Consider the following 24,207-nt stretch of genomic DNA (forward strand, 5'->3'; position numbering starts at 1 on the left):
TATGCATTTGGAGTCCTGTCGATCTTCGGCTCCACATATGTATGTGAGCAGGTCTTCTCCAACATGAACTATATTAAAAACAAACATCAGTCATGCCTCACAGATGACAACTTGCAAACCTGTGTGAAAATGAAGGTAACGTCTTACAACCTTGATGTGCAGACACTATGCACTGAGGTTCAGAAGCAAAAATCACATTAACCAGGTAAATTAAATATTTTAATTAGCTATTAATTTGCAAAAATATATTTTACATTGTTAAGTGAAAAAGTCCTTTTTTTCTTCAGATTGACAGCTAAATGCACAATCTGGTATATAGCATTAAGGTAAGAAACAACATATGCAGTGTTTGTTTTAAATGTCGCAATGGTTTTGCAGCTCCCAGGTGTTTTGTTTTCCTTTGGAAACGGGTCCAAGTGGCTCTTTATGTCTTAAAGGTTGCAGACCCCTGCTCTAGAATGAACTCTCTGATGTTCAATGAGGCTTGAAATACGACTGAAGGACTTCCTACAATCTGTACAATCATGACTTCTCTCTAGTATGAACTTTCTTGTGCCTAAGGAGGTGAGCATTCCGCCTAAAGGAATTTCCACAGTCACTACATACATACGGCTTTTCTCCAGTGTGAATTTTCTTATGTCGAATTAGGTTAGAGTTATGACTGAAGGACTTCCCACATATTGTACACTCATATAGCTTCTCTCCAGTATGAACTGTCTTGTGGTTTTGAAGTAGACTATTGGACCTAAAAGATTTCCCACAATCACTACACTCATATGGCTTTTCTCCAGAATGAATTCTCTGATGTTCAATGAGGCCTGAGTTACGACTGAAGGACTTCCTACAATCTGTACATTCATATGGCTTTTCTCCAGTATGAACTCTCTTGTGATTAAGGAGGTGAGCATTTCGTGTAAAAGATTTTCCACAGTCACTACATACATACGGCTTTTCTCCAGTGTGAATTTTCTTATGTCGAACTAGGTTAGAGCTATTCCTGAAGGACTTCCCACATACTGTACACTCATATAGCTTCTCTCCAGTATGGACTGTCTTATGGTTTTGAAGTAGACTATTGGACATAAAAGATTTCCCACAATGACTACACTCATAGGACTTTTCTCTAGAATGTACTTTCTGATGTCGAATGAGGCTTGATCTATAAGTGAAGGACTTCCCACAATCTGTACATTCATATGGCTTCTCTCCAATGTGAATTTTGTGGTGCCGATTTAAGCCAGATCTTTTACTGAAGGACTTTCCACATTCACTACATTTATAAGGCTTGTCTCCAGTGTAAACTGTGTGGTGGCATCTGAGATTACACCTATTAAAGAAAGCCTTCCCACAATCACCACATTTATATGGCCTTTCTCTAGTATGAACTCTCTTCTGGGTATGAAGTTGACTATGGAACCTAAAAGATTTCCCACAATCATTACACTCATATGGCTTTTCTCCAGAATGAATTCTCTGATACTGAATGAGGCTTGAGTTACAACTGAAGGACTTCCCACAATCTGTACACTCATATGGCTTTTCTCCAGTATGAACTCTCTTGTGATAACGGAGGTGAGTATTTCGTGTAAAAGATTTTCCACAGTCACTACATACATACGGCTTTTCTCCAGTGTGAATTTTCTTATGTTGAATTAGATTAGAGCTACTCCTGAAGGACATCCCACATGCTGTACACTCATATAGCTTCTCTCCAGTATGAACTGTCTTGTGGTTTTGAAGGTAACTATTGAACTTAAAAGATTTCCCACAATCACTACACTCATATGGCTTTTCTCCAGTGTGAATTCTGTAGTGCTTATTTAATATATATCTAGCACGAAAGGACTTCCCACATTCACTACACTCATAAGGCTTCTCTCCAGTATGAACTCTCTTGTGGACATGAAGGTGACTTTTGCACCTAAAAGATTTCCCACAGTCACCACACACAGCTGGGTTTTTGCTAGTGTGAACTCGCTGATTCTTAATGAGGGTAGAGCTAAAAATGAAGGATTTTCCACAATCTGTACACTCATATGGCTTCTCTCCAGTATGAACTCTCTGGTGTGTAACCAAGCTAGTTTTGCAGCTAGAAGATTTCTCACATTCACTGCACTCACACGATTTTTCCTCAGTGTCAATTCTGTGGTATTGAATGAGAATAGAGCTTTGTCTAAAGAACTTCCCACAATCAGTACATTCACAGGGATTTTCTCCAGTGTGAATTTCTCTTTTTTGATTGAGGTTCATGATGCATCGAAAACATTTTCCACATTTGTTACCCTCAAAATTCACTTCTCCAGAGCAGATACTCTGATGCTGAACAACTTTCTGGTTGATGCCGGCTGCTGTTTTACCTTCACCCCAATGACGGTGACATTTTCCACTGAGAAATTCCTGTGTAATCTCACTGCTACCTGGTGGCTCCTCAGTCTTGAGAGTTGCTGGGTGCTGTGGAAGATCTGAGATGGCAGGAAAGACTTTCCCAACCTCCCTACTCATTGAAGACATCCATGCTAAGCGCAAGCTGATCCTGTTCACAAACGAGGTCCTGTCCATAGATTCTTTCCAGGGCTTCTCTCCACCAAAAACCCTCTGTTGCTCATGAGGGTTTGCACTAAAACGGAGAACTCTTACACATGCATCACTGAAGAAGGCTTTCTGCTCAAAGTCTGCTGCTTGTGACTCAGTCAGGTGCAGAATGCCTTTTAACACTGAGAAACACTTCTTACAAAGATGGGTACTCTGATTAGCTAGAGCAGTCACAGAAGACCTGACCTGTAATTGTCCTTGTAGGGATACACTCTCCTTAGAATGTGTCGCCTTATCTTCCATTTTATGCCAGCAACCTAATAACAGAGAATGGTTTAAAAAAAAAAAAAAAAAAAAAGAATATTCACTACGGTATCAGGGGGAAGTTATAATACAAAAGTGTATTCTTGGAGAGAAAGCAAATGGAGGCATAGGTAAATGCCTAATTGTAATCTCACACAACAATTTCAAAAACTACAACTAAAATATAAAGTGGACAGTATCTAAAACTATAGGAAAGTTGACTGACTGGAAATTCTACAACTAGGAAGGAAAGAGAAAACCAGAAGGAAAAATCAGAGGAGCTGTAAAAGCCTAAGGTACGGAGACACGGAGTGCACATGGGGAGAGGATAGAGTCAGAGAGGAGGGGTGGCTGACTGCCTGGCTGGTGTTCCCTAGTGGGAAGGAGATAAAAGCTCTGGACCAGGGGTCCTCAAACTTTTTAAAGTGGGGGCCAGATCACGGTCCCTCAGAGAGCTGGAGGGCCGGACTATATGAACTAGTAATTCCTACTGTAACACCTCGGTTGCGCTCACTGCCCAAAAAACCTGGCGGGCCAGATCAGACTCCTCTGCGGGCCGCATGTGGCCCGCGGGCCGTAGTTTGAAGACCCCTGCTCTGGACTGTGCTGAACCCCAGATCCAATAGCACAGATCCCCAGTTCTGGGCGAGACCCTGGGGTCCCAGGCTCATAAAGAGGAAATCTGGGCTGTAAGGCATAAACTCAGGGGAGCAGTGAAAGGCAGAGCCCCAGAGGCGTGCACGTTAATACTCGCAGAGGAAAGATTGTTGACTGAGCTGCAAGATTGCCCTAGCGGGAAGGAGACAAAAGCTCTGGACGGTGCCGAGTTCCAGTTCCGACTGCCCTGAACCCCAGTTCCAGGCCAGACCCTGGGGACACAGGCGCATATGGAGGGAATCTGGACTGTGGGGCAGAAACTCAGGGGAGTGGTGAAGGGCAGAGCCCTGGAGGCGTGCATGTTGTGCACAGAGGACGAAATGTTGGCTGTGCTGCTGGATTGCCCTGGCGGGCAGTAAACATAAGCTCTGGACTGCTCTTAACCCCACTTCCAACCCCACTTCCAGCTGCACTTAACCCCGGTTCTAGGCTCATTGGAGGAGAGATTGGACTATCCGGTGGAGGGGAGCAAAGGAGGGGGGGGAAAAAAAGAGGAACATTTGTAATAATATGAACAATAAATATTTATTTTATTTTTTCTTTTCTTTTTTTAAAATATATTTTATTGATTTTTTACAGAGAGGAAGAGAGAGTTAGAAACATCGATGAGAGAGAATCATCGATCAGCTGCCTCTTGCACACCCCCTACTGGGGATATGCCCGCAACCAAGGTACATGCCCTTGACCAGAATCGAACCTGGGACCTTTCAGTCCGCAGACCGACGCTCTATCCACTGAGCCAAACCGGTTTCGGCTAAATATTTATTTTAAAAATAAAGTAAGCAAGGGGAAAAAAGTGTATTCTACACACTACACTGTTTCCACGCAATTGTCTCAAAATAGGAGATCTGCAAGAAAGCTTAATAAGAAGTTACTGTAGCAGAAAGCAGTTTGGCTCAAAGGATAGAGAGTTGCCTGTGGACTGAAAGGTCCCGGGTTTGATTCTGGTCAAGGGCATGTACCTTGGTTGCGGGCACATCCCCAGTGGGGGGTATGCTAGAGGCAGCTGGTGGATGATTCTCTCTCATCGATGTTTCTAACTCTCTATCCCTCTCTCTTAATCTCTGTAAAAAATCAAAAAAAAAAAAAAAAAAAAAAAAAGTTATGGACCTCTGAAGCTAACAAACCAGAAGAGACTTCACCAGATATATGGCAAAGAGATGGCAGACATCACATGGAAGAGAAGCAGAATCTCCTGCTCGTTGTTCTGCTAAGAATGTCCACCTGAAATATAGTGGCAACCATACTTTGGTAAAAACTGCTGTTTGAATTTTAACCCTGCTAAGTCTGGCCCCTGCATCTGATTAAAACACAGGGTACTTACCTCAGCTTCCAGGTGAAGACCTGGAGGCTAAGGCAATTTTCCCTTGCCTGGGACCAGGACCACAGGAGATTAATTCCCACTGACTCAGTAGCTTCAGGGATAGAAACTGTAGATAACCTTTAGAGTCTAACTGCTGAGCTCTGCTTCTGTGTCATCGCTATTGCAAGATAGGGCCACATTCCAATGTCCAGCAGGATGTGACTGGGAACCCTGTGGGCTGTCCCCAGTCTTTAGAATTTAGGATTTAGAATTTAGAATAAAGGAAAATTCCTGTGGTTTGAACCTTTAAAAGGGACTGCCTACCCCTGAAATGGGGCAGTCATTTGGAGTCCACCTGCGTGTGGTGCTCTTGTGGCTGTCCTGGCCAGTCAATAAATCCTTGCCTGCTTTCTTTAAATTAATTAATCAGCCTCCGGTGGTCTTATTTTGAATCCAGGGTTCAACCCCACAACACACCTGTGCTTCTCTGCTGGTGACATGGGATGGCTGTGCAGGAGGATAATTATGTCTGTTTCCAAGTTAAATTCATTAAACTAGCATCTGGTGTTGGAGGACTAGTTACGCATATACACGGAATGGCCAGATTATGATGATCACTGAATTCATAATAATCTAGTCATTCAGTGTATTTCTCAAGTACCTTTTTATTTGATATCAAAGATACTGTAAATTGTGCATCTGATCAGTTTTTCCCATTGAACTGGCTGATAGAAAGCTCAGGGCACACGGGTGGTTGATCTCCAGCAAAAGTCTAGAATACTTTTGGTGCCCATTTGAGATACAAATCCACTGAGTGGCCAGATTATGCATTCAGAGATCATAATAACCTGGCCACTCAGTGTGTTTGCCCCTCACAACACAAGTGCAGGACAGTGTTTGTGAACACTGCACAGACCGCAGTGCAGGGGAACAGGTGATGTAAAAAGGTAACAATAGGTGAAGGTAGCCAACAGTCTGGTGAAATGACAAGTCAGCAAACTGTCAAGTATGAGAAAGAAAAGGTAGAAATGAATAGTGGCCAGTGGCACCTGCACCTAAACAGTGTTGCCAGGAGCAGACTCGTGGTATGATTTGAGCACAGCACTGGTACCATACCGTCCCCCAGTTGCCACTCAGAAGTGCCCAGCCTTCTCTGAGTCCATTGTGCATATTCATCAGGAGAAAACACCATGTTCTCATTATACCTTCCATCATACAAATACCTAGGACTTAAATTTTCTTTTAAAAAAAATGTTTTATTGATATTTTTACAAAGAGGAATTGAGAGGGATAGAGTTGGAAACATCGATGAGAAAGAAACAACCATCAGCTCGCTCATGCACACCTACAACCGGGGATGTGCCTGCAACCAAGGTATGTACCTTTAACCGGAATCGAACTTGGGACCTTTCAGTTTGCAGGCCTACACTCTATCCACTAAGCCAAACTGGTTTTGGCTGGAACCTAAATTTTCTGAGTATTAATGAGGTAAGCAGCAAGCCCTGGCCGAGAGCATCATGGCATGCAATAGTATTCGGCGAAAGAATATTACAGATAATAATTGACAAACGGCATCATTAGAATGTTCATGGTTCATGTAAGTAAAGACCAAAACCTGGCTCAGTCAGTCACGAAGGACCGTAAGCTCGAGGGAATGGACAAAAGTGAAAGCCATGAATGTGGACATAGTAAACTTCCCAGGAAAAGGAAGAGCAAGGTGAACCTATTGATCTGTCTGTAGAATTCCTGATTCCCAGACACTTTCTGCACTTTGGGAGACGACGGGTTCTAGGGATGCTCCTGGAGACTCTCCACACACCTCAGCACTGGCAGCCACAGCTTGGCTGACAATAAAGTTGGGGGAAGTAGCAGAGTCTGTGGACTGGCTACATGGGAGAGAGAGCAACAGGTGGAGAATACAGGAAGAGAGGATGTCACCTCAGGACACGAAGGAGAGATGTGAAGGGCTTACCGACAGATGAGACCAGTGCAAACACTTCCATCATCACATCGCAGTACAGGAGTCTCTGAGCCTCATCCAGGAGCTCCCACTCCTCCAGAGAGAAGACAATGGCCACGTCCGCAAAGTTCATGTTCTGGCATATTGGAGACAATTCAGTCCATGGTCAGCTTATCTCTAGGAGTTCACAGTCATCATCCTCCCAATTTAGTGCACCCCTCTACTCCCAACATCTGAAAATATACCAGGTCTTCCAAGTCAGTCTCTCCTTGTATTCCTGCAATTCTGTGCTTTCCCACAACAATAAGGCAGGTAAGCTGATTGATGATACCTGTGCTCTGGGCCTCACATTGGGTCTGGTCAGTAAGTGCTTGTCAGGGACATAGGGAGGGAGAGTTGCGGCCATAAAGAGCGTGTGAGTGGTTTGACACTGGTCTTATCAGGCATCCCCCTGGCAGTGCCCTATACTGTCCCTCTAAGACACAAAAAAACATGGCATCACACTTTACTCTTCCAATCTCAATTCAGGGTGCTGAGGCCATCACTTTCTACTACCTGCTCCATATAATTCTTTTTATTTATTTATAATTAAATATATTTTATTGATTTTGTACAGAGAGGAAGGGAGAGAGATAGAGAGTTAGAGTCAGGAGTTCGCCTCGCCCTGCCCTGCTCCCTCAGCCTCTGCAGGGCCTGTGGGAGGTGCTGAGGGCCTGGCTCCACCCCAGGACCCGGGGCTCAGGCCGCTCGAGCCCTGGCCCAGCCCCGGGGCCGGGGGCCCCTTGCATTCCATCCGGGCTTTCACAGGACTTCTCCTTCCTCCCCCTGACGGCCGTCCTCCCTCCGTCTGTCCTTCCTCCGGGCAGGTCTGAGGAGCCGTCCGAACCCGGCCACGCCGCCCTCTGCGGCTCAGGCCCCGGTGGCAGCGGCTTCCTGGACACGGAGGGACCCTCCTCCCCGGAGCGCGGACTCCTCCTCCTGCTGCCTTTACACACGGAACAGACGGGCCCCCAGACCCGCCTCCGCGGTCACCCCGCCCGGCCTCACACGGCGGCCCTGGGCCCGTCGCCCTCTCCGCCGGTCACACCACGTGGCCCGCCCACAGCTCACTGCTCCGGCGGCGCCGAGGCCGGAGGGTGCGGGAGGGGGGCCCGGTGGGCTCCGGAAGCAGAACGCGGTCTGGGGGGCGCGGAGGACGCAATCCCGGCCTTTGGGACTCACCCCGCCCCGCCAGCACGCGGCCTTCACCGCCTCCTCAGCCTGAGCCGTGAGTCCCCCCAGCCACAGAATTCAAAATGGCTGCCCAGGAGGGGCTGCCGGAAGTCCCGCCCTAACCGGATGTGTAGGTCCCAAAATGCTCCTGACGTCCTGGGGCGCTGGCGCAGTGCTTTCTGGGTAATGTAGTTTTTTCTATCCCAGAGGCTGGGCATCCCAGCCAATGGCCTTGGAGAGTAAAGGTGTGGAGGCCCCACAAGTGGTGCTGGAGGGGGAGATGGGACTGGAGGTCTGCTCACCTGGTCCACAGGGACAGATCTCTCAGGGGAGAGGCGAGGGGAGGCCTGGAATAGATCCACCGAAGATTATACATACAAGGAGAAAGAGGAGACATCTGTAATAATAACAATAAAAAATACATATTATTATTATTATTTTTAGTCCTAACTGGTTTGGCTCAGTAGATAGAGTATCAGCCTGTGGACTGGTAGGTCGCAGGTTTGATTCTGGTCAAGAACATGTACCTTGGTTGCAAACATATCCCCAATAGGAGGTGTGTAAGAGGCAGCTGATCAATGTTTCTAACTCTCTATGCCTCTCCCTTCCTCTCTGTAAAAAAAAAAAAAAAAAAAAAAAAGAATAAAATATATATATTTAAAAATTTTAAATACTATAGCCCAGCTGGTGTTGTTCAGTGGTTGAGCCTCGACATATGAACCAGGTGGTCATGGATCGATTCATGGTCAGGGCACTTACATGGGTTACAGGCTCAATTCCCAGGGAGAGGAGAGGTACAGGAAGCAGCCTATCAGGGATTCTCTCTCATCAGTGATGCTTCTGAGAGGATATAGAGGCCAACAGGTTGACATTTCCTACATTATCTGAATGTCTGCAGTCAGCACACATTATGAAGCTATAGAGCTAACAGTCACTGAATGTCACTACATGTGCCGGGCCCTAGATTCAATGCTTTATATGCATTATTTTTTATTTTTAAAAATATATTTTATTGATTTTGTACAGAGAGGAAGGGAGAGAGATAATTAGAAACATCGATGAGAGAGAGTCATCGGCCAGCTGCCTCTTGCACACCCCCTAGTGGGGATATGCCCGCAACCAAGGTACATGCCCTTGACCAGAATCAAACACGGGACCTTTCAGTCCCCAAGCCAATACTCTATCCATTGAGCCAAACTGGTTTTGGCCATTTTAGAGAAGTTTTTATTCTGAACTGCTCCTCAGAGTTCCAGATGCTCATGAACTGCTCCCTGAAATGTCGGAAACCCTAACAGGTAAAATATAAAAGTTTTGGTAACCCCACTGAACATTAGAGTTCCTACTGTGAACATCTGCATCTCAGCTGACTCGGTCCTTACATACCTCCCACTTCCAAATGCAAACGTTCACATCATCCCTCATTCTTACCACTCTCTCTACATCCCAATTAGGTAATCCAGGTGGCCACACCTAAGACACTAATCCGGAATTCAACTGTTTATTTCAGCTCCACAACCACCACCAGGGGCCTCTTACCAGCAAATCCATCAAGACTATCAGAGAAGCTCCCATCCTAGTCTTTCTACCGCTCCCATCCCACCTATAGTTCATCATGCTGCAGCCACAGGGGGTCTAATGAGACCTGGATTAGGTCCTGCCTGCCTCCATTGCTCCAAATCTCCCAACACCTATAGAACAGATTCCCAAGTTGTCACAGAGCTGCTCAATGGAGGCCTGATTCCTCTCCTTTTGTTACCATTTCCTAATTAAAAGAAGAAGAAAAAAAGGACACCAGAGGGTTTCTGAATGACCTCTGTCTTCACTCACAGCCTTCGCACACACAGCACCCGGTGCCTGGAAAATCCTCTCATATCCCATTTCACTGGTTGCCAAAAACAGGGACCAGTCATAGGACCCTAGTCCTGGGCTTAGAATTCTGGGCTTGGCGTCTCATCAAGGTCCCCAGATCCTAGGGATGGAAGAGTGGCCGTACGATACCAGGACCCCATTACCTCAGAGGCCACAAGACTGGGAGGCCCTGAAATAAGCTCTACCCCCCAGTGCCCTAAGCGGCTCTACAGCTGCAGGAACCTGGGGGAACTAAAGGTCTGTTGAGAGCCTGGAAACCACCACCAGGACCCACAGTCTCAGGCTGCTCAGGGGCCTTGCCCAGCTCCGGAGCCTAGTGATGCCTGCATCCCTCAGGCTCAGGCCTCAGTGCACACCCTACCAGTTACCTTATCATTTACAGACTTCTCCATCCTGTCCCTAACTGCTATCTTCTCTCTTCTAGTATGCTCTTCCTCTGAGAAATTTTGAGACAAGTTAGAAACCTAACTCCCACCATGCCCCTCTTTGGATCACAGCCATTAATGGCAGCAGCTTCCTGAAAATGAGGTAAAATTCCTCCCACAAAACTTTGCTTCATCTTTTTTGTTGCAATTAAGAATAAAACAAACCAAGGTTTCCCCAATCCTCCCTCCTCAGTCACACCACTTCGGTCTTACACCGTGGCTTTTCAGCCTGTCAACTTCTCCCACCCAGTCACACCATGTGGCACCCTCAAGCAACTCACTGTTCTGGTGCTGAGATCTGGGCTGCAGGATGGACAGGCACCCACACCCGAGGCTGGAGGGTGAATGAGGTGAGGGCCAATTGGACTCTGGAAGGAGAATGTAGTTTGGTAGGCACCGAGGACTCAACCCTGGCCTGTTGTGTATCAACCCGCCTCAGACACAACCTGCACAGCGGGCACTCTGCCTCTGAGGCCTCGTGACCCAGCACTGGAGCCTCTGATTCTGTGAGCACACTGCAAAGGTCAAATTCACCACCAGGAGAAAGACCCTGGAAGTCAAGCTCCAACCAATTATCCAACAAGGATAATGCCCCTCTCCTGGGCTTTCATTGGCTAAACCCAGCCTTCCTTAGCGCTTGGCCCTTTGGGTAATGTAGCAATCCAGCCTCTCATGGGGCACTAGGATCCCAGTCACTCACTGCCCATTGAGAATATTGTTCTGTGGCGTTCCAGTGACCCTGGGAACTGACGACTTTATGTTTTAGGGCTGGCCACAGGTTTCTGGGGAGTGTTGTCTACAAAACAACTCTTGTTTGGAAACATTTCAGATTCCGGGACACTTAGAATAATGCTCCCTCAGGTGAAAAGTGTTATTACAATGACTTGTGAAGACTACAAATCTAAATGAATAACTATAAGTAAAGACATGTTGATTGACTTTCATAGAGAGAAGGAGAGAATGGCTGCCTCCTACATGGCCCCCTAATGGGATGCAGCCCATTACCACAGCAGGTGCCCTCAAATAAGAACTGAACCAGCAATCTTTCTGTGCATGGGACTACGCTCAACAAACTGAGCCACTCCATACTGGCTTTTTTTTTTAAACATCATAACTTGACATTATTAAGAGAAAAAGCAGGCTATGAGAGGATATATGCAATCCTATCCCATTGGTTTAAAAAGAAAATTTGAAAGAATACATAGATCAACACACTGACAGCTCCTACATTGTCTCTGTCTGTGGCCGGTACAAATTGTGACCTTCAGGAGCTAACAGTTACTGAATATTTACTACAGGTGCCAGGTCCCGGATTCAATGCTTTATCTACATTATTTCACTTAACCCTCTCCTCAGCCTGAGGTGGTTGAACCATCTATTTATTTTTTAATATATATTTTATTGATTTCTTACAGAGAGAGAGAGGGATAGTTAGAAACATCGATGACAGAGAATCATCTATCAGCTGCCTTTTGCACGCCCCCTACTGGGGATGTGCCCGCAACCCAGGTACATGCCCTTGACGGGAATTGAACCCGGGACCTTTCGGTCTGCAGACCGACGCTCTATCCATTGAGCCAAATCGTTTTCAGCTGAACCATCTATTTTATTTTTATTATTATTTTTTTTTAAATATATTTTATTGATTTTGTACAGAGAAGAAGGGAGAGAGATAGAGAGCTAGAAACATCGATGAGAGAGAGTCATCGATCAGCTGCCTCTTGCACACCCCCTACCGGGGATATGCCCGCAACCAAGGTACATGCCCCTTGACCGGAATCGAACCCGGGACCTCTCAGTCCCCAAGCCGACGCTCTATCCATTGAGCCAAACCGGTTTCGGCTGAACCATCTATTTTAATGGGGAGGAAATCCAGGCTCAGAGAGTCAATATAAATTGACTGATTGTAGAGTTAATAAAGGCAGGGCTGGAAGTCAAACCCAGGTGTCTCTAACAAAGCTCTAGCTTCTAATGTTAGGCTCTGCTGCCTCCTAGAGGGTGGAATAGGGGATGCATTCCCATTAGGACAGGCTAGATGTTACTGTGGGCACTGAGCAGCCTCAAAGCTTCAGTGGCTTAGAGGAAAGAAGTGAACTTTCTTGTTCATAGCCCACGAACACCCTGGTTCTCCTGGGACCAGGATAAAGGAACAGCCAACATGTAGCTTCCTGCTGGGTGTTATCAGAGAGGGACAGAGAGGGCTGCGGTCTCACTGGTTCGAGACTCTTCTATTAGGGGTGACAGGCTTGGCTGGCACCTCATTTAATTGGTCAAAGCATATCACTGGAGGCAGCCAACATCAGGGTGTCAGTAGCAGAACCTGACCTACATGATGGGCCCTAGTAAGGCGACCCCATGGTACCAGCCTCATTTGGGGGACTGTGCAGAGGCAACACAGAGGAGTGAGGATTAGTAGGAAATGACCGAAAGTCAGTCAGGATGCTTTGCTTCCTCCTCCTCCACCTAGACTTTGTCCTGGAGCTGCCCAAAACCCAAGATTCATTGGAATAAACATAATTTAAAAAAAAGAAAAGAAAAAGAACGCTGAAGCTTATGAGTCTGTGAACCAACTGAAGAGTTCAAAATGACAGTTGGGAGGATGGATGGATCTGGCAGTCCCGCCCAAAGGGGATGTGCAGGCACCAGAATCCTCACTGCCTGTTCTAACACAGCCGTTGTGCTTTCTGGGTAATGCAGTTTTTCCAATGCCAGAGGACAGCTCTCAACCCAGAGGATGACCTTGTTGACTAAGGTGTTGAGGCCCCACAAGTGGGACTGGAGGAGATGGGCCTGGAGATTTGCTTAACTGGTCGATATTGACAGATTTCTGAGGGGAGGGGGAAGGGAGTTCTTCCACCAAAGAATATATATAAGGTGGGAGAGGAGGACATCTACAAAACTATCAACAATAAAAAGTCCAGCCTTAGCCGAAACCGGTTTGGCTCAGTGGATGGAGTCCACTCAAGGGTCCCAGGTTCAATTCCGGTCAAGGGCATGTGCATTGGTTGTGGGCACATTCCCGGTAGGGGGTGTGCAGGAGGCTGCTGGTCGATGTATTTCTCTCATCGATGTTTCTAGCTCTCTATCCCTCTCCCTCTCTGTGAAAAATCAATAAAATATATTAAAAAAAAAAAAAAAAAAAAAAAAAAGTCCAGCCCTGACCAGTTTGGCTCAGTGGATAAAGTGTCAGTGTGCAGACTGAAGGGTCCCAGGTTCAATTCCGGTCACGGGTCTGTACCTTAGTTCCAGGCACATCCCCAGTGGGAGGTATGCAGGAAGCAGCTGATCGATGTTTCTCTCTCATAAATGTTTCCGATTCTTTCTCTCTCTTCCTCTCTGTAAAAAAATCAATAATATTGAAAAGAATAAAAAATACAAATATTTTTTATTCTTTTCAATATATTTTATTGATTTTTTTAGAGAGGGAGAGGGATAGAGAGCTAGAAACATCGATGAGAAACATCCACCAGCTGTCTCCTGCACACCCTCTATTGGAAATATGCCTGCAACCAAGGTACACGCTCTTGACTGGAATCGAACCTGGGACCTTTCAGTCTGCAGGCCGAAGCTCTATCCACTGAGCCAATCCGGTTTCGTCCTATAAATTAAAAATGTTTACAATACTATAGCCCAACTGGTGTGGTTCAGTGGTTGACCACAGACTTCTGAACCAAGAGGTCATGGTTCTATTCATGGTCAGGGCACATACATGGGTTGCAGGCTCAATTCCCAGGGAAAGGGAGGTCCAGGAAGCAGCCTGCCAGTGATTCTCTGTCATCATTGATGTTTCTATCTCCCTCTCCCTTCCTCTCTTTACTCAATATTTTTGAATGTAGTTTTAAGTCAGTTGTACTTAAATCAAAGTTTTAAATGTTTAAAACTTGCCCCCTTTCAATTGTTGTCCAATTTTATTATGAACACATTTGTTCCTACTCTACCGGTATGTTGGAAAAACATCATGACGAGCTACTGAAGTATCTTATCATGCCCCTGTTCAGTGCCGTCATTTTGGTATTTGGAAGCTGACAATGGTGAGAGTATTTACAAAAAAAACAACTGAGAAATACTACAAACCATGACTTCACTTATACTACTGAGTGCTTACTGGTAAACTTAGAAAAAAAAAAAAAAAGGAAAAGCACGCTAGCAATGCAGATTTACTTGTCATTGTATGGTACAAGTGGAATTTAAATTGCCTTCAGGATTCAATTTGTGAAAAACATGCCCAACCAGTATGGTTTAGCAATTGAGCATCGAATCAGGAACCAAGAGGATGTTGGTTTGAATCCCTGTCAAAGCACATGCCTGGATTACAAGTTCCATCTGTAGTGTGGGTCATGCAGGAGGCACCAATGGATGGTGTTCTCTCTGTTCCATCTTACTCTCTCTCTAACAATCTCCCTTCCTCTCTCTAAAAGCCATAACATTTTATTTTAAAATAAATAAATGTGTGGGAAACAATGCTGCTTACAATTTTCAAAACCTATGGTTTTTTTCATATGACAAAGAAGTCATGGAGTCATTGAGAAAAGAAAGAAATTCAAACATACATCTTAAATCACATGTGTCAAACACAAGGCCCGCGGGCCAAATCCGTCCCGCCAGGCCTTGCAATGTGGCCCGCACCGCGCTGTCATCACTGCACGCTGCGTTTCCATCACAATGACAGTTTATGACTGTTCAGTAAACCATTCGGCCCGCGATTTAGGCTGGATTTTAGATTTTAGCCCCTTCGCTGATTGAGTTCGACACCCCTATCTTAGATGATACACAAGACTCCTTTAGATTAAAATGACTTTAAACAATTTAAAAAAGAGTCTGAGCTGACATTTTAACAAAAGACATCAAGACAGTGTAAATCAATGCCTGAGAAAAACACTCACCATAAAAATTTCTTAGCTAAATTAAACCTAAAGGATTTCCAGCAATCACTACAATCAAAGGGCTTTTCTTCAGAATGAACTCTTTGATGTTCAATCAGTCTTGAGGTACGACTGAAGGACTTCTCACAATCTATCTGTACAGTCATATGGGTTTTCTCCAGAATGAACCCCGTGATGTTGAATGAGGTTGAGCGACCACAGAAGCACTTCCCACAATCTGTATACTCATATGGTTTCTCTCAAGTATGAATTCTCTTATGGTTAAGGAGGTGAGAATTTTGCCTAAAGGAATTTCCAGTCACTACATTCATATGGCTTTTCTCCAGTGTGAATTTTGTGGTGCGTATTTAAGCCAGATCTTTCACTGAAGGACTTACCACATTCACTACACTTATAAGGCTCGTCTCCAGTGTGAACTCTGTGGTGGTAAGTCAGGTTAGAGCTATTAATGAAAGCCACCTCAGAATCACAACACTTATATGGCCTTTCTCCAGTATGAACTCTTGTGGATATTAAGGTGACTATTGAAAGTAAAAGATTTCTCACAATCACTACACTCACATGGCTTTTCTCCAGAATGAACTCTCTGATGTTGAATGAGGCTTGAAATACGACTGAAGGACTTCCTACAATCTGTACAATCATGACTTCTCTCTAGTATGAACTTTCTTGTGCCTAAGGAGGTGAGCATTCCGCCTAAAGGAATTTCCACAGTCACTACATACATACAGCTTTTCTCCAGTGTGAATTTTCTTATGTCGAATTAGGTTAGAGCTACTCCTGAAGGACATCCCACATGCTGTACACTCATATAGCTTCTCTCCAGTATGAACTCTCTTGTGGTTTTGAAGTTGACTTTTGCACCTAAAAGATTTCCCACAGTCACCACACACAGCTGGGTTTTCTCTAGTGTGAACTCGCTGATGCTTAATGAGAGTAGAGCTAAAAATGAAGGATTTTCCACAATCTGTACACTCATATGGCTTTTCTCCAGTGTGAACTCTCTTGTGCATATGAAGGTGAGTATTGGTCCTAAAATATTTCCCACAATCGCTACACTCATATGGCTTTTCTCCAGTGTGAATTCTGTGGTGATTATTTAAGCTAGATCTTTCTCTAAAGGACTTCCCACATTCACTACACTCAAAAGGCTTGTCTCCAGTGTGAGCTCTTTGGTGGCGAATGAGGGTAGAGCTCATACTGAAGGACTTTCCACAATCACTACACTCATAAGGCTTCTCTCCAGTATGAACTCTCTTATGGATACGAAGGTGAGTATTGGACCTAAAAGATTTCCCACAATCACTACACTTATATGGTTTTTCTCCAGTATGAATTCTGTGGTGCACATTTAAACAAGATCTTTCACTAAAGGACTTCCCACATTCACTACACTCATAAGGCTTTTCTCCAGAATGAACTCTCTGATGTTGAATGAGACTTGAGCTATGACTGAAGGCCTTCCCATAATCTGTACACTCATAATGCTTCTCGCCAGTATGAACGCTCTGGTGTGTAAGCAAGCTAGTTTTGCAGCTAGATATCTCACATTCACTGTATTCACACGATTTTTCTTCAGTGTCACCTCTGTGGTGTTGAATGAGGATAGAGCTTTGTCTAAAGAACTTTCCACAATTAGTACATTCATAGGGATTTTCTCCAGTGTGAATTTCCCTTTTTTGATTGAGGTTCATGGTACATCTAAAACATTTTCCACATTTGTTACCCTCAAAATTCACTTCTCCAGAGCAGATACTCTGATGCTGAACAACTTTCTGGTTGCTGCCGGCTGCTGTTTCACGTTCACCCCAATGATGGTGACATTTTCCACTGAGAAATTCCTGTGCAATCTCACTGCTCCTGGGTGGCTCCTCAGTCTTGAGAGTTTCTGGGATCTGTGGAAGATCTGAGATGGCAGGAAAGACTTTCCCTACCTCCCTACTTATTGAAGGCACCCATGTTAAGTGCAAGCTGAACCTGTTCACAAACGAGGGCCTGTCCATAGCTTCTTTCCAGAACTTCTCTCCACCGAAAACCCTCTGTTGCTCATGAGGGAATGCACTGAAACAGAAGCCTCTCACACATGCATCACTGAAGAAGGCTTTCTGCTCAAAGTCTGCTGCTTGTGACTCAGTCATGTGCAGAATGTCTTTCAACACTGAGAAACACTTCTTACAGAGATGGGTCGTCTGAGTAGCTGGAGCTGTCTCAGAAGAATACTCTTCTTGTAGAGATACACTCTGCTCAGAATGTGTTGCCTTATCTTCCATTTTATGCCAACAACCTAAAAACAGAGAATGGTTAAAAAAAAAAAAAGATATTCACTATGGTATCAGGGGGAAGTTATAATACAAAAGTGTATTCCACATACTACACTTTTTCCATGCAATTGTCTCAAAATAGGAGATCTGCAGGAAAGCTTAATAAGAGGTCGCTGTAAAATTATGGGCTTCTGAAGCTAACAAACTAGAAAAGACTTCACCAGAAATATGACAAAAAGATGGCAGACTTCACATGGAAGAGAAGCAGAATCTCCTGCTCGTTGTTCTGCTAAGAGTGTCCACCTGTGCTTCTCTGCTGGTGCCATGGGATGGCTGTGCAGGAGGATAATTATGTTTGTTTCCAAGTTAAATTAGAAACTAGCATCTGATGTTAGTGGACTACTTACGCATACACACTAAATGGCGAGATTATTATCTCTGAATTCATAATAACTGGCCACTCAGTGTACTTCTCTAAATTTATTTGATATCAAAGATACTGTAAATTGTGCACTTGATCAGTTTTCCCATTTTCACTGGTTTGATAGAAAGCTCAGGGCAAATAGGTGGTTCATCTCCAGCAAAAGTCTAGAATACTTTTGGTACCCATTTGAGATACAAATCCACTGAGTGGCCAGATTATGCATTCAGAGATCATAATAACCTGGCCACTCAGTGTGTTTGCCCCTCACAACACAAGTGCAGGACAGTGTTTGTGAACACTGCACAGACAGCAGTGTAGAGGAACAGGTGATGTAAAAAGCCACAAAAGGGGAACGTAGCCAACAGTCTGATGAAATGATAGGTCAGCAAACTGTCAAGTATGAGAAACAAAAGGTAGAAATGAGTTTTAGTCAATGGCACCTAAACCTACACCTAAACAGTGTTGCCAGGAGAGACTTGAGGTATGATCTGAGCACAGCACTGGTACCATACCTTCCCCCAGTTGCCACTCAGAAGTGCCCAGCCTTCTCTGAGTCCATTGTGCATATTCATCAGGAGAACACACCATGTTCTCATTGTACCTTCTATCATACAAATACCTAGGACCTAAATTTTCTTTTTAAAAAAATATATTTTATTGATTTTTTTACAAAGAGGAATTGAGAGGGATAGAGAGTTGGAAACATCGATGAGAGAAAAACATCTATCAGCTCGCTCATGCACACCTCCAACCGGGGATGTGCCTGCAACCAAGGTATGTGCCCTTGATCGAAATCGAACCTGGGACCTTTCAGTCCACAGGCCTACGCACCATCCTCTAAGCCAAACTGGTTTTGGCAGGAACCTAAATTTTCTGAGTATTAATGAAGGACAACAGAGGTGAACAGCAAGCCCTGGCCCAGAGCACCTTGGCATGCAATAGTATTCGATGAAAGAATATTACAGATAATAACTGACGGAGGGCCTCAGAATAACTGTTCATGGTTCCTGTAATTAAAGACCAAAACCTGGCTCAGACAGTCACCAAGGACCGTAAGCTCGAGGGAATGGACAAAAGTGAAAGCCATGAATGTGGACATAGTAAACTTCCCAGGAAAAGGAAGAGCAAGGTGAACCTATTGATCTGTCTGTAGAATTCCTGATTCCCAGACACTTTCTGCACTTTGGGAGACGACGGGTTCTAGGGATGCTCCTGGAGACTCTCCACACACCTCAGCACTGGCAGCCACAGCTTGGCTGACAATAAAGTTGGGGGAAGTAGCAGAGTCTGTGGACTGGCTACATGGGAGAGAGAGCAACAGGTGGAGAATACAGGAAGAGAGGATGTCACCTCAGGGCATGAGGAGAGATGTAAAGGACTTACCGACAGATGAGACCAGTGCAAACACTTCCAGCATCACATCACAGTACAGAAGTCTCTGAGCCTCATCCAGGAGCTTCCACTCCTCCAGAGAGAAGGCAATGGCCACGTCCGCAAAGTTCATGTTCTGGCATATTGGAGACAATTCAGTCCATGGTCAGCTTATCTCCTAGGAGTTCACAGTCATCATCCTCCCAATTTAGTGCACCCCTCTACTCCCAACATCTGAAAATATACCAGGTCTTCCAAGTCAGTCTCTCCTTGTATTCCTGCAATTCTGTGCTTTCCCACAACAATAAGGCAGGTAAGCTGATTGATGATACCTGTGCTCTGGGCCTCACATTGGGAGTGGTCAATAAGTGCTTATCAGGAACATAGGGAGGGAGAGTTGTGGGCCATAAAGAGAGTGTGAGTGATTTGACACTGGTCTTACCAGGCATCCCCCTGGCAGTGCCTTGGACTGTCCCTCTAAGACACCAAAGAACATGGCATCACACTTTAGCCTTCCAATCTCAATCCAGGGTGCTGAGGCCATCACTTTTCACTACCTGCTCCATATAATTCTTTGAAGCACACTTTCTCTCACTTATCTTCATTCCCAGAGGCACAACTCCAGAGATAACACAAATATGTCATGATGCGGATCAGTTGTTTCCGAGTCAGCATCTTTGCCAAATTCAAATTCACCATCTCTGTAATGTGTATCTCCCTTTTCCTTTCCCATGGCTATGGAGATTTTCAAGTCCAGGTGACCCTGAAACAAGCTATCTCTTTCCAATGGATCCCTGTATCAGCCCTCAACACCAACAGGTAAGTGTTTACATACATGGCATTTAAGATTTGGACCTAGCATGTAGCATGATAACATCCCCTCCTTCAATAGAAACCCTAAAATTCCCCCATAGGATATCATAGAGACACCACCAGAAAGGGGATTACCCTTCATTCACTTGTATGTAGGTCTCAGTATGCTGTAGCCATGAATTCACACTCACTCTCCAAGGGCAGTCACTCTTTCTACCACATTTCTCTCACACCTGCACCCCCAGCACCACAGCCCTCAGAGCCATCTCCTTGGCTTCCTACCCTTTACTCAGAGTGTGGTGCAGAGAATGCTTGGCAAATTCCAACTGAATGAAATACTAACCCGACACTGACAGCCCACACTGAAGACAGAGCCTTGAGTCCTGAGAGGAAGGCTTCCCTCCGATTTGTTCCTTCCACCTTACCTAGTGAGAACTCATCCGATCTTAGATATCCAGAGCGCACCTTCACTGCTGCTGCACTGGATGTCCCCTCACGAGTCACGGCCTCCATCATTCAAGTGCCATCACCCATGACCCTCTTTGCCACACCCATGGAGTCTCACAGATGACCCCTCATGCCCCTAAGGAAGTACACCCGTCTGAGTGAAACATCCTTGGCAAGTGGTCAGCACACTCATTAGTCAACAGACCCAAATATCAATAATATAATGATTGAAATTTCTTTTGAGAGTCAATTTTATTCTTTTTTTTTGAACTGATTTTTTACAGAAAGTTAGAAACATCGATGAGAGATAAACATCAATCAGCTGTCTCCTGCACACCCCCTACGGTGAATGTGCCCACAAACAAGGTACATGCCCTTGACTGGAATCGAACCTGGGACCCTTCAGTCCACAAGCCGATGCTCTATCCACTGAGCCATACAGGTTAGGGCTAAATCACCTTTTGATTTTGTAACTGGACACAAGGAAGAGTAATTCAAACAGAGTAAGACTGGAGGTGGTGTATATTTACTTTTTAAACACTCAGTGGATAAAGTGTCGGCTTAGGGACCTGCAAACTGAAAGATCCCATGTTCTATCCTGGTCAAGGGCACTTAATTGGGTTGCAGGCACATCCCCAGTGCAAGTAGTGCTGGAGGCAGCTGATCGATGTTTCTCTCTCATATAGGTTTCTAATTCTCTATCCCTCTTCCTTCCTCTCTGTAAAAAATCAATAAAATATATATTTTTAATAAAGAAGAAGCCCACTTTAAAAATAATAAAAAGGTGATCTACAACTCCTCCCTGGTGCATATACTCTGCTACTAGCATTTAACAAAGTCTTCATTCTGAACTGTTAATCAGAGTACCACACTGTCATGAGTTGCTCTATGAAATATCTCAAACCTGCCGAGACCAGTTTGGCTCAGTGGATAGAGCGTTGGCCTGAGAATTGAAAGGTCCCAGGTTCGATTCCGGTCAAGGGCATGTACCTTGGTTGCGGGCACTTTCCCAGTAGGGGGTGTGCAAGAGGCAGCTGATTGATGATTCTCTCTCATCGATATTTCTAACTATCTCTCTCCCTTTTTAAAAATTATTTAAAAAAAAAGAAAAAAAAAAAGAAAAAAAAAGAAAAAGAAAAATCTCAAACCTAACAGACCTAAAATAAAAGATTTTTCATCCCCAAATGAACATTGCTTTCTAATATGAATTTCTCCATCTCAGTTGTTGGTGCTTCCATAGGTCCAATTGTGAAACCCAAACCTTCACATCATCTTTAACTGTTACCTCTGCCTCTCCTAACTTCAAAATTAGAAAATCCTCGTGGACCAGCTTTAAACACAGAACCGGAATCCGACTGCTTGTAGCACCTCCACGCCATCATCATGAGCCAGATAACCTCACACTCCTCAGCCCTATCACAGCAGTTCCCTTCCCATCCTCTTACACCATCCCTCACACCCATATTGTCCATCAAGTTACAGCAACAGGGAGTCTAATGAGATCTGGGTTAGGTCACCTGCCTCCACTGCTCCAAATCTCCCATTGCTCCCACCACCTGCAGAGAACTCATCGGAGCTGTCACAAACCTCCTCTAGGCCAGACTCCTGTCCCAGAGTCACCATCTTCTATTTAAAAGAATAAAGTAGCCTTGGCTAATTTGGCTGACAGAATGAAGCTTTGGACTGAAGACTGGAGGGGGGGAAAGGGGTGTGTCCCAGGGTTCAATTCCATTCAAAGGCAATTTCCCAGGTTGTGCGCTATCCCGAGTGGGAGGGTTGTGAGAGATGGCAGATCGATAGTTCTCTCTTTCTCTCTCACCCCTCCTCTCTCTCCTTCCCTCCTTCCCTTCCTCGATAATATCAATAAAAATGTATTTAAAAAACAAAAAATACCCGTCCAGCATGGCTCAGGGGTTGTTGACCTATGAACCAGGAGGTTAGGGTTCGATATCCGGGCAGGGCACATGCTCGGGTTACAGGCTTGGTCCCCAGTGGAGGCAGTCGATCCTTGATTCTCTCTTCCTCTCCCTTCCTCTCTGAAATTAATTAAAAAATGTATTTTAAAAACCTGTTCATTTAAATATAAATAAGTAAAAATAAAAAATAAAAAATAAAGCATACCTGCTGATTCCTAAACACCTGTCTTCACTTCAGCCTTTGCACATTCTGGGACCTATGACTGGGAGGACCTCTAACATCTCAATGCACTGATCGAGAATAACAGGGACACTCACGTGACTTAGACCTGAACTGAGGATACTGGGCTTAGTGTCTTAAGGCCAAGGAACGAGAGAGTTGTAGAACAGTCCCAGAACCCCACCATCTCAGAAGTCATAAGAGTGTGAGACCCTGCTGAAACCAGTTTGGCTCAGTGGATAGAGTGTCAGACTGCGGACTGAAAGGTCGTGGGTTCGATTCCGGTCAAAGGCATGTACCTGGGTTGTGGGCACATCCCCAGTAGGTGTGCAAGAGGCAGCTGATCGATGATTCTCCCTCACTGATGTTCCTAACTCTCTATCCCTCTCCTTTCCTCTCTGTAAAAAAATCAATAAAATATATTTTTTAAAAAGTATGGCAATCACCGCCAGGATCCATGGGCTCAGGCTGCTCAGTACCCTTGCCCAGCCAATGCGGCCACATGATCTAGAGATGCATGTATTGCCTCAAGATTCAGTCCTCAGTGCACACACTTCTCTCGTTGTGTCCTTACCTTAGCTTTTACAGGACTTCTCCTTCCTGTCCCTAAATGCTGTCCTCTCTCTTCCAGATTGTTCTACTTCTCACATTTTTTTGGGAAAAGTTCAGAACCCTATCTCAGACAATGCCTCTCTTTTGTTCATGACCATCCATCGCCCCAGTTACCTGAGAATCAACATAAGAAACCTCACACAAAACTTTGCCTCATCTTCTTCATTGCCTTTAGACACAAAACAAATCCTCCCTGCTCAGTCGCACCATCACATCCTTGCACTGCGGCCTTGCAACCCATTACTCTCTTTCCCCATCACACCGTGTCACTCCTGAGCAACTCACAGTTCTGGATGCTGCGACCTGAGAGTCACCCACACCCAAGGCTGGAGGGTTAAAAACAGCTGAGGCTGAGTAGAACTCTGTAAGCAGAGAGGAGTCTGGGAGGTACAGAGGCCTGAATACCAGACTGCTTAGTCTCAAAAAGCCTGACACACACCCTGCAGAGCTCAGACACTGCCTGACACCTCGTTCTGCTGGAGACCTGGCGCTCCAAAGCCTCTGTCTCCCTGAACAGACCAAAAAGTCAAAATGACCACCAGGTAAACACCCCAGAATTCACACCCTCAACCAAGTTCACCTGGATAATGTGCCTATCCTGGGCTTTCACTGGCTAAACACAGCCACTCTTTTTGAAAAAATATATTTTATTGATTTTTTTACAGAGAGGAAGGGAGAGAGATACAGAGCTAGAAACGTCGATGAGAAACTTCGACCAGCTGCCTCTTGCACACCCCCTACCAGGGATGTGCCCGCAACCAACGTACATGCCCTTGACGGGAATCGAACCTGGGACCTTTCAGTCCGCAGACCGACGCTCTACCACTGAGCCAAACCGGTTTCGGCAACACAGCCATTCTTAGGTGCATTGCCCTGTGGGTAATATACTTTTCTAGGCCTCCGGGGTGGAATTAGGACCCAAGTCACTCACTAACCTTTCCAAATATTGGTGTTTGAGACGAATATTGGCACTGGGTAACAACTTGAGATTTTGGTGAC

The 24,207-nt window shown here is 45.1% G+C and overlaps 4 protein-coding genes across 4 annotated transcripts in view; 1 reads left to right on the forward strand and 3 right to left on the reverse strand.

Moving 5' to 3' along the window:
• Window positions 1-8,027, reverse strand: part of LOC118712405 (zinc finger protein OZF-like) — a 24,151-nt gene extending 16,124 nt beyond the window's left edge. Inside the window, 2 exon segments of the mRNA XM_045577359.1 lie at window positions 6,768-6,891; window positions 7,977-8,027. Coding sequence (XP_045433315.1) covers window positions 6,768-6,888 — 121 coding nt within the window. The 5' untranslated portion in view covers window positions 6,889-6,891; window positions 7,977-8,027.
• The window catches only part of LOC118712380 (zinc finger protein 154), a 280,454-nt gene that overhangs the window by 98,866 nt on the left and 157,381 nt on the right, over window positions 1-24,207 (forward strand). The gene's annotated exons all lie outside the window — the stretch shown is intronic.
• On the reverse strand, window positions 354-23,498 carry LOC118712398 (zinc finger protein 883-like). Its single transcript, XM_045577349.1, has 4 exons — window positions 23,494-23,498; window positions 19,213-19,336; window positions 16,730-17,428; window positions 354-1,553 (listed from the first exon to the last, which is right to left on the reverse strand). Exons 2-4 carry the CDS (start codon window positions 19,331-19,333, stop codon window positions 523-525), a joined length of 1,851 nt encoding a protein of 616 aa, XP_045433305.1. The 5' UTR covers window positions 19,334-19,336; window positions 23,494-23,498; the 3' UTR covers window positions 354-522.
• On the reverse strand, window positions 15,689-16,724 carry LOC123651838 (zinc finger protein 345-like; the record flags this gene model as incomplete). The annotated part of the gene is made up of 1 exon (XM_045577369.1): window positions 15,689-16,724. A coding segment is annotated over one exon (939 nt), but the record flags the coding sequence as incomplete, so codon positions are not given.

The sequence above is a fragment of the Pipistrellus kuhlii genome, unplaced genomic scaffold, assembly GCF_014108245.1.
Source record: "Pipistrellus kuhlii isolate mPipKuh1 unplaced genomic scaffold, mPipKuh1.p scaffold_m20_p_89, whole genome shotgun sequence".
Classification (NCBI taxonomy): Eukaryota; Metazoa; Chordata; class Mammalia; order Chiroptera; family Vespertilionidae; genus Pipistrellus; species Pipistrellus kuhlii.